Source organism: Bombus impatiens, unplaced genomic scaffold, assembly GCF_000188095.3.
Source record: "Bombus impatiens unplaced genomic scaffold, BIMP_2.2 scf_0091, whole genome shotgun sequence".
Lineage (NCBI taxonomy): Eukaryota > Metazoa > Arthropoda > Insecta > Hymenoptera > Apidae > Bombus > Bombus impatiens.
In genome coordinates this window covers 1,095,818-1,112,095 of record NT_176510.1, presented here as the reverse complement: position 1 = coordinate 1,112,095, position 16,278 = coordinate 1,095,818, and the positions used below count along the sequence as shown (strand labels likewise).

Genomic DNA, 16,278 nt, shown 5'->3' with positions numbered 1-16,278 from the left:
GTACGTTTTCTGTCGAACAGCTATCGACACTAGATAAAAAAAAAAAAAAAGAAAAAGAGAGAGAAAGAAAGAAAGAATGGAGGGAAAAGCACGAGTACTGGTCTAACGAAAAAACGGATACAGCGGGTGGATTCGAGGATGGGTGGGTATGCTCGCGGTACTTCCGGTAATTTGCCAGGAGAGCATTGTTGGCGAAACTTTTTTACATCCGAAGAGTGGGGAAAAACTTTCGTAATTCCGCCGGCGATACCGTTCGTGAGTGGAGGACGAAAGACGATGCTTGTTAAAAGCGTTCCTCGATCGCGTTTTATGCGCCCTTCAATCGAGAATAGATGCTGCCGTGTCGATTTTACTACCATTTTTTCCGTAATCTACGAGTTTGCTCCTAGCTGTAAGGTGTGCGCTTCCATTTATTCGCCGATATTATATTAACTATTACTTCTCTCATTTCCACGTATCCAGCAATCTCATTAAATCAACAAGTGACACTTCGAAATTCGTGCATCACAAGCATAAGAACTTTACAGAGTTTAGCATCAAGTGGAACTCCTCGAGTTCCCTAAATTCGAAACATTACAATTGCTCCACGGCTGCAAACTCTACTACAAGGCCAGTACTCCCAAACTACTCCCGAAGGACCTTGAATACCAATTAGAGATAAAGCGGTTTGTAACTATGAACACGCGATATCTGCGCGAGAAATGAAAAAATAATCCCTTTAACCTGATGCATTCTGAAAATTTAACTTGCAGCGATAAACAACCGCTTCTACCAGTTTTTCCACAAGTACGATTCCCAAGAGCAAGGGGTTAAGCATCGCAGAAACGTTCTTGCCGCGGTTTTAAAGGCGAACGAATTGCGTATCGCGTTTCGTGACGGTAACAGTATATCTTTGCGCGGAAGTTCGTTCACCCTCGCGCGTATGCGCGCCTCAGCCTCTTTCCGACGCAGAAAACAACGCGTGCTAATGTGATGCGGCTGATAGAAGCGGGAATTCGCATATGGGACGCTCGTAAAAACCGCGGACAACGATGAGACTGGAATAATACGGTTTCGGACCAACCGCAGTAAACGCAGAATAGAAACGAGAAATAGAGACTTTACGGCGGTACCCGTTGTGCTCACTGTCCATCGACGTTCGTGCCAAACGACTTTGGGAAGCTCGCAAGCCTGATGGAATTGCGAATACGCTTATTATCGTGGTTCCGCATATGGAGATTTTCGGCTGCATGTTTTATTTCGCTTTTATTCGTTGGTTTACCTTCGTTATTGGTTATAGAGAATTTATTGGACGTTGAGCGCGATTGAAGCTGAGATATTCGAGTGATTTTGATCGGTTTTCGAGTACATGAAAATTGCTCTCTAACTATGAACTATTAAAAGTTTCAAGCTTTTCAGTATGCTCCACTTACTTTACGGTTATTCGAGTTGTAATATATCGTGTTACGCATATACGTTGTTATATGGTTTGTTAAAATGGTATATTATACAGCTTATTATATAGAATTTTTCAAATTTATTTATGACACGTTTAAACACTTGGGAAAATTTTGCGAGTACTATTTTTCTTGTTTGATCCAATTTCGCGATACTACAACTATGCGCAATAATCCTGGTAACGTTATACATGTATGAAACCGAGGAACCGTATACACTAGCTCTGATAATAATCAGTAAAAGCAGATCGTGCTTGATAGAGTGTACTGAGAAATACAATTTTATTATTTACAATCTACGGCTTTTTACATTTTACATTCGATATCTCGTCTAGTTTTGCATATTGCATAGGATCTCTACGCTCTTTTACATTTCAACCTGCTATAAATGGTTAAACGCTTAATAATCACTTTGATCCTCGTCCTCTTGACGAAAGAGGATTCCCTCGGCACGCTCCGTATCATCGCGTTTACCATTTACGACGAACCAGGAAAAGGGATATAGGGAGTGGACGATTAATCATTCGAATTATCCAATGATGCACACGTGTGTGGCGTAGAAGTGAGGCCACGGCAAGCGTATTTTCCATGTGCATGCTTTCTCGTTAGAGCCACGAGAATTTCTCGGGCCGGGACACGATGCTAATGGATCCTAATCGGTACTTTCCGCGCGGAACGTTTTGCCCCGTGTAACCTGAGCGGAGAATGTCGTCACCGTGCAACGAGGCTGCCCCCTTGCAGTTGCGTGCGTTGCAAAGCTAAAACAGCCTCGTGGAATCCAGACTCCGTCTGTTTCAGCCAGCGTCAATTGCTCGAAATTAAGCTAGATTCGTCGTTCGTCAACCTCAGTTTAATGTAAAGAATTTTTAAAGAGATACGTAAAGTTTGGCATCGAGGAAATGTTTACCCTGCTATCAACAGTGTATCACAAATGTAGGATAGAATTGTTCGATACAATATAGCTTTCTATAATAATAAGAAGAGAACAAATACGGCTAGATTTTGATGCAATGTGCAACGCGACGGATACCATGAGCAGCGTGTCTTTTCGATTTTTCATAGAGCATCGACAGAAAAACGTAACGATACCAGCGGTTTCCGCGCGAAACCGCAGGAAGTTTGGAAAAAGAATTTTTGGCAAAATTCGTCGGACGGCTATTTCCTCTCCGATTTCGATGATTTTGAAATACGTTGTAAAGTTTAACATTTTGAATGATCTTACTTTTTGAGTTATACGTAAAAATATACGGTTGCTCGGTCGTAGTTTTCAAGCTGGATTTAGGAATCAAAAATATATATATCAATTTTCCATCTACAAGTTACTAGATTACATATCATCTTCTAATGAGTTAATTCGTTGAGTGCTATAACCGTTTATGTAAGAATTAAAGTATTTAACTCTTAATTGCTATTGCGAGACCTTAGATTACTCTACTTCTTCATCCTATCTTAGACGAGACTCCCCTAGTTGTCCTAATGTCGTTCTCATAACGTATAACGAACCTTATAATAGCAATTTATAATCTCAGATTAGAATTATTCGTTATGCTCAAGGGTCTAATATTCAATGATATTTCATTGACCGAAGTATAAATTGAAGCAACGAAGAATAAAAAGCCTGAGATTCACACATGTTGGCAAAGCGTATCACAAATTCCTTGAATGTCAGGCTAAATACCGAAGAAACCTTTTGATGCTTGCAATTAGTCAAGTGCAGACGTGCAAACCATTCTCGTTTTACCGACCATCCGCAGCAGCCATCATATTCTATCAAGCTCTGTAGGCCCACTTATGTACGCCACTTCAGCAAACCAGTTTAAGAAACTCCAGTTTAGACATAATTCATACTCAACACTGCCGTCTTCCATTAATTTGAGAGGCGGATAGCCGACGGTGAAGCTCGGTTCCAAGCTCTATAAATAACCTGGCAACTCCTATTTCTTTTTCTGTAACATTGCTTCGCGGAAAGCCAAAGAAAATCGCCAGACCTCGAACAACAACAGGCTGTACTATACATCTTCAGACAAATATGCACATTCGACGAATATTCTATCGAATCTGGCAACCCGTGTTAAAATTGATCTCTCGAATTCTTTTGTTTTCAGGACAAGACTAAGAATGAGGATGATAAGAATGTTGAGAGGGAAAAAGATATATAAGAGAAACAGAATTGGTATGTGAAATTCAGTGCAACAAATAAGGACAAAAATATTTAAAAAATATGTGGACAGTGTGCACACACGATGATTCTTAGAAAGTTCTAGTTTCGGCTGTTTTGTAAGCTTGCAATTTGCTGTTCAACCTAGATATTTATCTGATATAACTATGTTACAACTCTCGTTGCCCTTCCCATCGCTTAGCTTTTCACTTACTAAATATATTAGTCTCACTTATTAAATATATTAGAGAAAGTTAAGGATGCCCATAACGACGAACACGGAAACAACAGGACGTCTAATAAAGGCAGTCCTCGAGAAGCAATTTTAGATTACGGAGGGACGCCATTGTCGCCTATCGACAGCCGATTAAATTACATCGAGTATTGCTTGGAACGTGGCGTAGAGCGAGGGTGCGTCGTAGATCGCGTCGAGTTACCGCCTCATATAACAACGCCTCCGTACTTTTCGTGCGGATAATCGAATTACTCTTCAGCCAGTTTGCCCTGATATCAATCCCCCGTTCGCCATTTCTCGTTTCTACGAATCTATATACCGAGCCTGGCTTGGCTCTCTTACCATCTCGATGAAACACCTCGTTTCCGGCAGGCTGACTCGCCTCTAAACGCATCAATAGAAACGAAGCCGCGTCGATTTTACGCGCGTTCGCCTTCCAGGGCTGATATTAAATCGGAGAATATACATACATTTGGCGGAGCTTCTGTTTGGCTGAGTTTGCGCATGAATTCCCGATTGAATTCGAGAGGGTGGCAAAGGAAAATGATGCTTCCATACAGTCGGTGTAGTTTCTTTCAAAGTTCTACGATTTGAAACTTTTATTTCATCGGAATGTATTTGGCGGTTTGCATTGAATTTTTATCCACGTTATATTTGGAATATTAATCTTCTATTGGTGAACTATACTATAGGGTAAGTGAGAAATTGTGAGAAGTACGATAAGTAACTGATTGAACGTACTGAAACAAGAAGAAAAATTCGTATAACATATGCTGGATACGATCTTGTTTTCGAGTTACGGCTTATTTTGCGTGATGTTAGACGTTGCTTAGATCAACGATTTTTTAATCTCTCGTTTATTAAACGTCAGTTGGCAATGTTGAAACTCTTCGTCAACGCGACGATCAAAGTTGCAGACGAATTCGTGTAAGTTCGACTGTCTACGCGGTGCATTCACATGCTTCTATCGAAGCTGGACCTGTTCGCTTCGAGTAATCTCTCTGAAGAGTGGGAGTGGCAACTTATTTGGATTTTATTTGAACTTTTCGTCTATTTTAATGTGCTGAATCAGCTCCCGCCGTATTTCCAATATCTTGTCGACGCGCTGGGTGGAATTTCCTCCTTGAGTCTCCCGTGGAAAGAATTTCTACGTTTGTTGGAAATATTTGTTTCAACTAATTAACTTTTACGACGATTATAAAATGCGATTATACTTCCTGAAAATCACGATAGTTTCTTTAGTAGTTCGATGTTTAATTAAAACTTCTAGTTAATAACGTATGACATTCGAATAATTCTGTGGACTCTATTGAAATTTCGCTGTTGAATTTCTTTGAAAGCAATTTCAATTTTTTCCAAAAACGTGTTGAACACTGCACTTTAATAGATGGTTGTACAATATAGCAGAGACATTGATAAACATTCCAGAATTTGTTGGATTTTTTGGAAGCCCGAAACAGTAAGGAAATTGCGCTTGGCCATAAACGACCCAGTTTGCCAACAGAGGGTTAATATTGGCATGCGTTTGTCAGAGTGCAAGCAGAAATATTGTTATCCCTTTTATGACGTGTTATGTGTTTCGTATTAATACTTTGTTGTTTAATATTTCGCCATGCTTTTTACAGTCACGATTCCCTTTCACAATAGCTAAATAAAAAATGAAAAAAATCGCAAATTCCAACATACCGATATTCTACACAGAACATTGGAATAAGTAAATGCTGAAAATTAAACTACCAACGAAACTGTTTATAAAAATAATTGCAGATAATTCCAAATAATTGCAAAAATATAAAAATAAAACAATTCAAAGAATAAACATTCGAATATGCCAATCCACAGGCTTCGACGTATTACTTATCGGTAGATACGTTCTTCGGACGATCTTACCCTACGGAAAGACGCATGGTGAATGTGTTAGAAACGCACGAACGCGTTCCGTGGCGGAGAAGAGCAGACCAGAAGAAAATTTCCCGTTCGCTGGTTACTTCGCTCGGTAATTATTGACAAGGGGCTGCAAAGTTAACGAGAAACGCGAGTAAGCCGGCGGAAACTCTTACCGGAGATTTACAAGGATGTTGATGCAACCCAGGAGGCAGGTATTTCGTTGATGTACCACCTTAAGTAATCATACTATCGAGGTCGATGTTGTTAACTAAAGCGTTGAATTCCGTGACGTACACTTTGAATAATTCCAATCGTACATTGTAAGTACATGCTCATCAAGAAACCATGGCTATTCACCGTTAGCGCTCGAAGGTCAGTTGTTCTTCGAACTTCTTGCCGCGTGATGATCAAAGTTTAAAGTTCGCTATGGGTCACGTAGAAGTTTCTAATGTTTCGCTGTATTTTTTCGTTGGTTATTTTGAGTAGAATAATAGAGCGACTTTCGAACTTCTTCTTGAATAATGATCACAGTATAAACGCTATGGTACTACTATCAAACAAGCTGTTTATAATAATTGGTAATTCTTCTTTTTCCACGTTAATATCAGAGAAGATAATAAACCACAAATTCTTTTTCTCGAAATTCATTGAACCGAGCATTACTAAGTACAAATTAATGTCCCTGCATCTTTTTATTTGGTACACTGTCACGATGATAGAGTGGTTACCAAAAGATCGTTCGTCGACAGGTTAACATTAAATTATTATTTATTGAAGTCAGCAATTGTCAAACAACAGAGATTTCGAATTCCGCCTTGTAAATAACGCAACAACAAAAGATTAAGACTCGATTCAAAATACCTGCCAGTTCGTTCATGGAAATACCCAAACACAGTTAGTTATCGAATACCTCGGTCCTTCCTCTCTTTAAAATAATTCTTCGTTAAAAATTGCACGCGAAGAGGAATAGCTGGAGGCAGCGAACAGCGAAAGGGAGAAAGCAAACGGCTCGACTCGAGGTAATATCAAGGTAATATCAATTACGGGTAGAAAGCAGGAGCGATCGATCATCGACGATAATAAAGAGCTTCCGCCATGGTGGAACGCCGGCAGAAAAGCGAGCGCGTGTCCCATTTAACGAATATTCGTATCATAACGCGTCAACCAATACGTTTTAACGATTCTTCTCCGTTCAAACTATCTCGAAGATACTTTGAGAATTTGAATTTCCCGCGTTTGTCTACCGCTTGATCGCGATACGATTATCGTAAATTCGAATTAAGTATATCCACCAGGTCCAGCCGATGGAAACGTGGAATTTGGGTCAGATGGCATCCACTAATAAGCCTGCAACGCTAATAGGCTTACTCGCCAGGTACAGCCACACCGTGATGCACGATAGGATGAGGTTCCGTATCTCTCGAACCAGATTAGTGGCCTATTCGAAAGCTTACACGTGAACCACGCTCATGGATCTTTCCGGATATGAAGCTGAGTCTCGAGCTTTTACGGTTTACCTGCTCCTCTTTAATCGAGTTTAAGTCGCACCGCTGTCGTCTATCAAACTCGTGGCGCCATGGGGTTTATGGATTCTCTTATTGATTCTCCTGTGCGTATACCGCTTTTGATACACTTAAATTGTGGTATACTTTTGCGTCTGTGTGTAATTCTTGCATGGATATAAATGCGAGAGATTAAGTTAGCGACTGAAGTTCAATTTATAATATTGGTGAATTTTATTAGTGAATTAGCGAATAATAAAAGTTTCAAAGTGTAGAAATTATGAATTATGGATGTCTATCGTACAGTGTTGTGATTATCGAAGTTTACAGGCGATCCGCTCTTCTTTCATAGAGTTTAAGTCACGCAGCTGGTGTTTGACGAACTATTTTTCTCTTGTATATTTGAGACTGATTTTCGTTTGGGTTAATGAAGAACAGAGTTGATATGATATGAACAGAGAAAATATCTCGACAGTAATTAATACTCGGTGGTAATTCAATCGAGCAGTAGGTATTCATTTGTGGCTTGAAATCTTTAGAACATGATGATAAATTATTTAACTGACGATTTTAACGGATGTCCAACGTTTACGTTCGGAGTTTCGAATATTAGTGGATTGGAGGGCTTGTTTGAGATAAAATTAGTGAGGATTGTACGAGTACTTTAGTTACCTTCTTGGTAATGCTACCTATTCATAGAAACACGCGGTGCAAGTGTAATGTTACAGTAGTAGTTGTCTAGTTTCATGTAATTCTGCATTTAACATAGAACGCTTACCAGGAAGATTAAAGGACGCGCTAGTAAAACGTGTAGCAGATGTGCAACTAAGTGTGATGTTATACAAGTTTCGGAAACAATCGTACGAAACGTTTTAAACTATTCAAACGTTAGAAAAAGTTATTTAATTTTTTCGATGCCTATTAAAACAGCGAAATGGCGTTAAAAGATACTTAACGTTAATTTATTTTCTATAAGCATCGCATATGACTTTATCATCTAAATTACCAAATGCAAACTGAAACGAAGTACTTCAAAACCAAATTTTATGAAGTAGAATATTTTTCATTGAATTTAATTTATTCGAATAAACGGAAAAATCTCTTTAACGTAAGAAGGTATACAAGGGAACAGATATAGACGCATATCCGATAATTTATGCGTTGAAGTCCTAAATCCTTGGATAGTAGAGAACCAAAAATCTACCGAATTGTAAATGTTATCGCTTAATCGCGTATTCTATTTATGGTGTTGATGTGTTCGAATTGGGAAGTGACAGTGTTCACACAAAGAAATTTTGATGATGTGATAAAACACGGTGGTGTATGGAAGTTGACAAAACTTCAGAGCTCAATGCAGTTTACGTAATCGTTAAAAATTTTGTATAGAAAAATTGCATCTGCGACAGATCTTCTGATAACGAGTGGCTAAAAGTTAAATTCAGTTATCATTGGTTTATAGTCGTGGCCTTCTATTTTTAACGGTTGACCAGTTTTGTAAGATAGATATCGTGGAAAGTAACGCTGCATTCTTCCAAGTTTGCTGCAATGTTTGACTAAACGAGATTGCCAGATTAATGAGCCGTATTTCATACGAAGAAGGAAGAGTGATTTATATCGTAGGATTACAGCTCCCGAGTCTCTGTCAGTGCAGCTGCGTTTCAAGAATCCGAGAATTCGGGATGAAATAGTTACAATGCTTATAATGTGTGCGTGTTATTAATTGTTAGCGTATTGCCAATAATAACTCCAAGATTCCAAATTTTAGTTACGACGTTAAAGTTAATATCAAATAATTTATAAGTGTATTTTTTATACCATGCGGAAATCTTGCTAAAACACATTTCGTTAGGTCAAGTTCCATCAGATTATTTCTACACTCCTGGATTCTAGTCTTGAGACGTCTGATTGAAGATGAAGTATTGTTTCATAGATGAAAAGATAGATTCTATATATTTTAAAAAATCAATGTTCCATCAATGAAACAAATTTTCGTACCAATATATTTCACATTATACGTTTCAAAAGCTATGGAAAGAGACTATCATCGGTAGAATTTCAACGTAGGATTAATACTCGTATTTTTACATGATAGTAGTGGCCTCTGATAGAAGCGTGTATCGAACGACGTCGCATAGAAGGGCGTTCTATAATTTCCCGGGCAAGAAGTGCCTCAAGTATTTCAAATATTCGAAGTTCACGACGCCCTGAATGCTGGCCGCGAAGTGTACGCCGCATACTTTCCGCGGCGTTTCTCCTTTCAAGGGAAAACTTGTGCGGAAAGTTCGCGGGGCTGCGGGGCCGAGTGCCGTACCGCACAAAAGATTCGATTTGAATTTCATACCGGCGATTATGGATGTAGATTTCGCCGGTGGCGATTCGATTCCATTCTGGACCGCTCGGAAGTCCGCACGATTCTCGCGTTTCCGCCTAATGACGCGGAATTCGAGACGTCAAACACTCGTTTCTTTTTTATTTTGAAATTTTTAAGTAATCGCAGTGTATAAATTATTGCATTGCAACACGTAATTCTTGCCAAATATGATTTCTTTTTATTCTAAAAATTGAAAGTAATCCAAGTATTTGAGTCAAGATTTCTTGGCTTCCATCAGATGTGTAGCGACACATGAGTCAGCGGAAGATTCGAATCGGGAGAGACTCATATCGTTGTGCCTTGTAGTGCCAACGTTATTTTGAATCGTCAACCGCAGTTACATTTGAACTTTTTGCAATACCACCGGTCGATACAAATAGACGAACGTGCTCTCTAGGACGAATCATTATAGCGATTCATACAGTCGAACAGCGAGCGTAGAGTTGAACGGTAGTATTGAGCGAACGACGATTACGACCAGCATACACTATCTGTGTACTTGTATTTAAAGTGACTTTAATATACACTGACTATTACAATTTTATCACTCGTCTAATAATAAACCAACACGTATAATAATATACACCTCAGATGTATAATAAAAATGGGCAAAAATAGATACACTTCCTACCTTTTAAAGTTAAAACTTATGATGAAATTTAAGGTACGAAATTTATAATACGTATTTGTATAGAACAACCTTCTCTTGCTACATGTGACGAACAGATAAAATGGAGAGATAGTAGAATCAGACTATAAGGATGAAAGGAAACAATCGTCGGCTTTGGTATTTGTTCTATAACATTTATTACGTTGTTCCCTCGTTTTTTCTGTTAAGTAGAGAACCAAGAATGTAAAAATCGATCATCTACTATTTTCTATAAAATAATATTCTCCGTTTACTGCTACACAAAATTAATTACAGTTCTCAAAATGTCTATGTACGCCGCTATAATTTTTAAATCTCTGTACGTGACATCTGAACCAAGTGTCTCTCGAGCTACACTGCCGATGGGTTAAACAAGAACCTTCGCATCTTAGAATCTCCTCGCCTATTAACCGATGTTAATTCTCGCAACTATAGGGTGCAAGGGCACGATGCATTATGCGGGGTGGAATTAGCACGTCGTCGGGCGCGAGACTTCGTCCGATAAACCATTGACCATCGACCCTTTCGCCACAAAGTCACAGTCGAGTCGAGAGTGATCGATAAACCGGACCTCCGGCATTACGAGGCAAACAGCGCGATATTACGCCACCGGTCACGTACATCAAGACGAGTTTTGTCGGGCAAATTGCGAACGGAAATAGGCGTGCTGTGTTTCACCGTTAAGCTCGAAACAGCGTCGCACAAACACAGAGAGAGAAAGAGAGAGAGAGAGAGGAGAGGAGAGTTTTTCGTTCTCGACTCGTTCGTCGCGATTTAAAGTGTTTCGTGTCGCGAGACTGGGCACGGAAAATTTGTTACGTTCGTTCGTTTCATTTCATCGTCGACGACCGACATTAATGTAAAAACGGTGTATCCTTGCTGGCTGAACGGCTGACCAGAGTCGAACAACATGTTTCCGCGATAATTCTGGCGTATGGGATGCTGTATCGTGGATAAGCAGAAACTTCCGGCGGAATTGAGTGCTTCGAATCGATGGAAGATTTGTAATTTGGATGCAAAAATTTATATATTTATGGGACATTGGAACAATGGTAGATAAAGAGTGCGTGTTATAGGTAAATATAAGTTATTTAAAACAAAGTTATTGTTATAATATCGAGAAGTTGAGTCTATTTAGGTTCCGCTTCTTTAGTTGTGTTTCGCGAAGATATGAATTTGCATAGATATCAGCAATTCATATTCTTAACTAAATTTCTGTAGCACCTCGAGACTTGGAATTTATGCAGCCGTATTTTAGAGTACTTTAAATTTTGTTTTATCTACTAGTCGCTGTTAAATAGTATTAGCGCACTGTTGATACCGAATAATGTATCGAGGACAAGTACCTATTAATTTCTAGATTTTCGATTAAAGTGGGAAGCTACAATCAACTGTAATTTTGGTCTTCGTAATCAAATAAAATCCTGATCATAGTTAAGTAGAATTTAATCCATTTATCAACGTTAATCTCATTTGAGGATGATGATAGAATATCGGATAAAGGATTAAATCTCGTGGTACTGTTTGATCGATATATACCGTTATAGTGATGAACCTTTTAATACCAATCTTAATTACACGGAATTAAGTGTGTTGCAATAAATTAATTGTCTATAAAATCCAATAGATATTTCGCCCCTCGATGATAAAAATCCTTTATAGTTTTAATTTCTTCGTCGCTGAATGAATCCAATTTCCTTTTACTATATGCCGTAAACTATTTTTCGATTCAGTCTCGTCTTTTCTATTTTCCATTACGTTTCCAACGAATTTTCCAACTCGACGGGAGTTTAACCCCTCAAAGAGATCCAAACATTATGAACTGATTTACATACTAAAATCTAAAAAGATCTGGCGATCCCGATGATCTTTTAAAGCATATCAGAAACGGATGGTTCCATCTATGCGATTGATGAAATCTGGATTAAGGGTGAAAAGGAGTACTTTGAAGACGAAAGGCTGAAAAGGGCGCATTTCTCAAAAGCTTCCAGTTACTCAGGCTTCGGTAACGATCGATCCCGATGAAGGAATTCTTTCATCGTTCTCCGCGAAACGAATCTTCTCTGTCGGTCTCTTTGAGACACAGACGGATTATCGGTAATCGTAAAAATGCCGCGCGATTCATGCCAAGTGGAGCAATCCGGCCGCTTTTGTGCGACACAACTAACACGACGACATTATCTCGTCCACTGGTCTTCTTTATCCTCGTTACGCGAAGAAAAAATGGCTCGTTCCTCGAGCGGAACGCTCGATAACGAGGCGTTCGTGCTAAATATAGTGGAATTTTGAAAAAAAAAAAAAAACAGAAAACTGGGCTCCATTCTTGAGATAAATTTATAAGAAACACGTATTATATCATATTTTAACGTACTTTTTATTCAATAAATTTATATATTATTGTAATGTTACCAAGGATTTCGTCCAACTTGGTATACACAGTGTGTAACAAAACGCGTGGGAGTAGTTCGGGAGCTGATCGTAGAATTTAAAAACAATGAAAAAGATTCCTATAAACACATCCATCTGTCACCTATTGAACATGTTGAAATACTAAGGTTCGGACCTAAGTCTTTTCAACAAATTCGGGAAACATCAGGTTTGCATTGAAATGCAAGGTGGTCACTCTGAACATCTTTCGCAAAATCAAAACAGAAATTTTGTTATATCTCGTAAACGAAGACAGATGCAACACATGTTTATACAAACCTTTTTCATTGTTTTTGATGATTGATTAACCCCGAAATGGGTCGCGTTCTATTACACCCTGTATGTTGATGCTCCAGATATTGCAGGCAAACTAAGTTATTAACTCCCAAAAGAATACTATACCCTTTTATACTTTGTACTATATTAATTTTTAACAACGAATAAATTAATATCCATTGTTTTGAACATGTCTAGCCACGAAAGATCTTACATTGATCGACTGTAACTGAACATTTTCTATCTTGTTTCAGTCTGATTCGTCGAGATACTAGACCAGAGCCGGCAATCAGGTGTTCGACGTTGAGAGGCGCAACGAGATTGCCCTCGGCGCCGGATCATCGTAGCGAGGCTCGTTTGAGGACGGATCCAAAAGTTTTGGTCTTCGTAGAAACGCTATATTCCATGCTAGGCAAGAACATAGCTGAACTACTCGTCTCCAATCGAATCAAGTGAGTACGACGAATCTTTCGTCTCAAACATCTGAATATCTGGTAGATTGGAGATCACAACGGTGTACGTAAAGATATTGAGAGTTTAAATTCACTCGACTAGTTCGACTTTCAACAATTTCGAAATTGATCGAGTTCTAACTTAGTCTCTGTCGTGGTACAAGATATAATAGACTCTTTGTGATAATAAATGTAGAAAAATGTTTTATAAAAGCTAGCGATAGATTGATTTACACCGCTATGATTTTTAGCCATTTGAAACATATTTCAGTTTTGCATGCAATCGGAACTCCTATAACATCGATACTTTTTGATTAACAAGTAAATATCAGGGAAACAAGGGCAATATGGAGTAACTCCATTGAGACCGAACGATATTTTCCGATAGACAGTTTCCCCTAGTTATCGTGGTCGAAGTTTTTACTAGCAAAATTCATTGATATGCCGAGTGAGATACGCTTGTTTTCCATCCGAGTAAAGGATCACAGACGCTTCGTCGCGGTTGGAAAAACTTTATCTCGTTAGCGTTTCGCACGAGAAACGAGAGAATTTTTCCCCCATGTTTCAGTAGAAAAAGATATTGTTCGTATCCTAATAGACTTCGTTATCTCTCTGATGGTGATCTCCATTATTTTCTCTTTTTTTCTTTTTTACCTTTCCTTTCTCTGTGATAATTAAAGACACTCGCGCACGTATTTATCGTTTGCCAGTACATTATGTGACAATTATCGAGGATTGCGAGTTTGCGACGAACAAGGTACAGTCTGTATCAAGAGAATAAGAAAAGTAGGGAATTTTGCTGTTAACGAGCCTGGTTAAACTCGTTCTAGTTAATCGAGACAAAATGGCACGCTAAGTAGCCGCGTGCTTAAAAATCCTTGATCTTAACTCGATTTAATTCGCGTTTAAGATGTTCTGCAGCCTGTTCGCGTGTTGTCTTGCCATTATTTAAACTCCTTCGTACTAGCGGCAACTTTAAACGACAGCAAGGTTGTACTTTAATTTTTATATTTATTTATCTGGTCATTTTGAGAATTAGTTGTGGATGTAATTACGTGGAGCAATAATACGTTATGTGAAAGCACGTCATTATTACGCATTATATGATAGCTGACGCGATCAATCTTATCACAAGCTATAAAATTGAATTTATCGTTAGAATAAAATTGAAACGAGAAATCGGTACATATATAATATACTGATACTAACTAGGTAGTTAGTATGATACTAGGTAGTTATCATACTAACAAGAATTAAATTATATTTCCTCCGATAAGAAATTTTTTAAGAAGAAAAACGAGTTTTGATCGGAAATAACCTAATAGGCGTAGCAGAATTTATTATTGATAGAATCGTGTCTTTTTTATACAAACAGAGCTTCCGAATCCAAAAAATCTGGATAAAGGCAATTTCTATTGGAAGAAACTAAAAATAAAAGAAACCACCCCCTAAAAGTCGACCTCTATCAATCGTTCGCGGTGGTTCGAAAAAAATTACAGAGAAGGTGTAGCAAGGGGTGAATTTAACGCCATGAAAGCCCTTAATACGAACCGAGTTAACAGAGGCCTTGAGCCAGAACCAGTTCACCAGATTCTTGGATAATCGTGCAATAACGATCGGCTAATGCAACATGATGGCTAGCCAAGCCTTGATGACATCAAGAAATTACCATGAACACGACCAGTTCGCTACACGAATACCGTAGATGGATTATTTAGCAATTTTTTTTTTTTTTATTAGAAAACGTATTAGAACGAAGTACATATCTAATGTATACTTATTAATATAAATATACCTAAATATTCCCAGGAGATATTCGATCGTCTGTGTTAGAAGTCTCGGACTACAATGAACTTCTCTTTCACACCCTAATCTCAACCTATGTAAATATTCAACTATACTTCGCTATGTATTGTAACTACGCGATTTCCTGAATTACCCTAAAATATTAGCTGGTCATACGCTTTTCTTTCACGCCGCAGTCTCAAACACTCGATCCTTCTATGCATCACTAACGCTTACGACTCAATGATTCTAAATTCAATTTGGATTCTAAATTCAATCCAAAAGACGCGAAAGAATGCTAAAATATAACGAAATCACTCGCGATAAACGATCTCGCGAGATCTCTGTTCCCAATATTCTCGCCGCCCCTAAAGTACAGAAAATTGCATAACATTAAAAGAACGCCGAAACTCTGCCAAAATAACAAATAGAGACGGATAGGGCTAACGATACAGAGCCACCCCTGCGTAGAGCTGGATGAAGCGTCATAGGTGGATAAAGTGACGGGGGCAGAGAGTATGACAGGGAGCATGGGAAGTTGCGTGGTCTCCGTGTATGTATGCACGTGTAGAATGGTGTGTTCGAGCGGGACGGATCGGTGGTGTAACGCGAACGGATGGCGTGACAAAGGGATGTGTAAGTCGGATGGCGTGAGAGAGACACGTTCACCTCGTGCGTGTTTCGTGTGTGCGTTGCACACTGTCGTCTGCCTGTCATCCGATAATCGGAAAGCCAACCGGCGCACCTGTACGCGTCCGACTAACACGCGCGCGAGAACCACCCCTCGCGCGGAGGTAGAGGGAGAGAAAGAGCCAGGGCCAGCCTCTCGTTTGCTTTATCCGGTGCAATTTCATAATCGATAATCGAGGCCGACGCGAGCAACCGTGCCGGCCAAGCGCTATCCACTCGCCGGACAACATTCAGCCGCGTTATAGACTGGCTAGGGAAATTTTGTTTTCGGAGATTGCCGACTGGACAGGGCACGCCTGTGTTTGACCAAGCAATTCGACCTCTCTCGTCGAAGACCCACTACGCATATAACCACCGAAAGGTCGTGTTTGCTGATATTGCGGTTGGAAAGGTTTTTGGTCGAGGGAGCA

General features: G+C 39.2%; 1 protein-coding gene across 3 annotated transcripts in view; it reads left to right on the top strand.

Annotated features, from left to right (window-relative positions):
• The window catches only part of LOC100747040 (bifunctional heparan sulfate N-deacetylase/N-sulfotransferase), a 369,108-nt gene that overhangs the window by 303,420 nt on the left and 49,410 nt on the right, over positions 1–16,278 (top strand). For all 3 annotated transcript variants that reach the window (XM_024372706.2, XM_033318398.1, XM_003485985.4), the window contains one exon: positions 13,196–13,393. In XM_024372706.2, the coding sequence (XP_024228474.1) occupies positions 13,196–13,393 (198 nt within the window). The remainder of the gene's footprint in view (positions 1–13,195; positions 13,394–16,278) is intronic.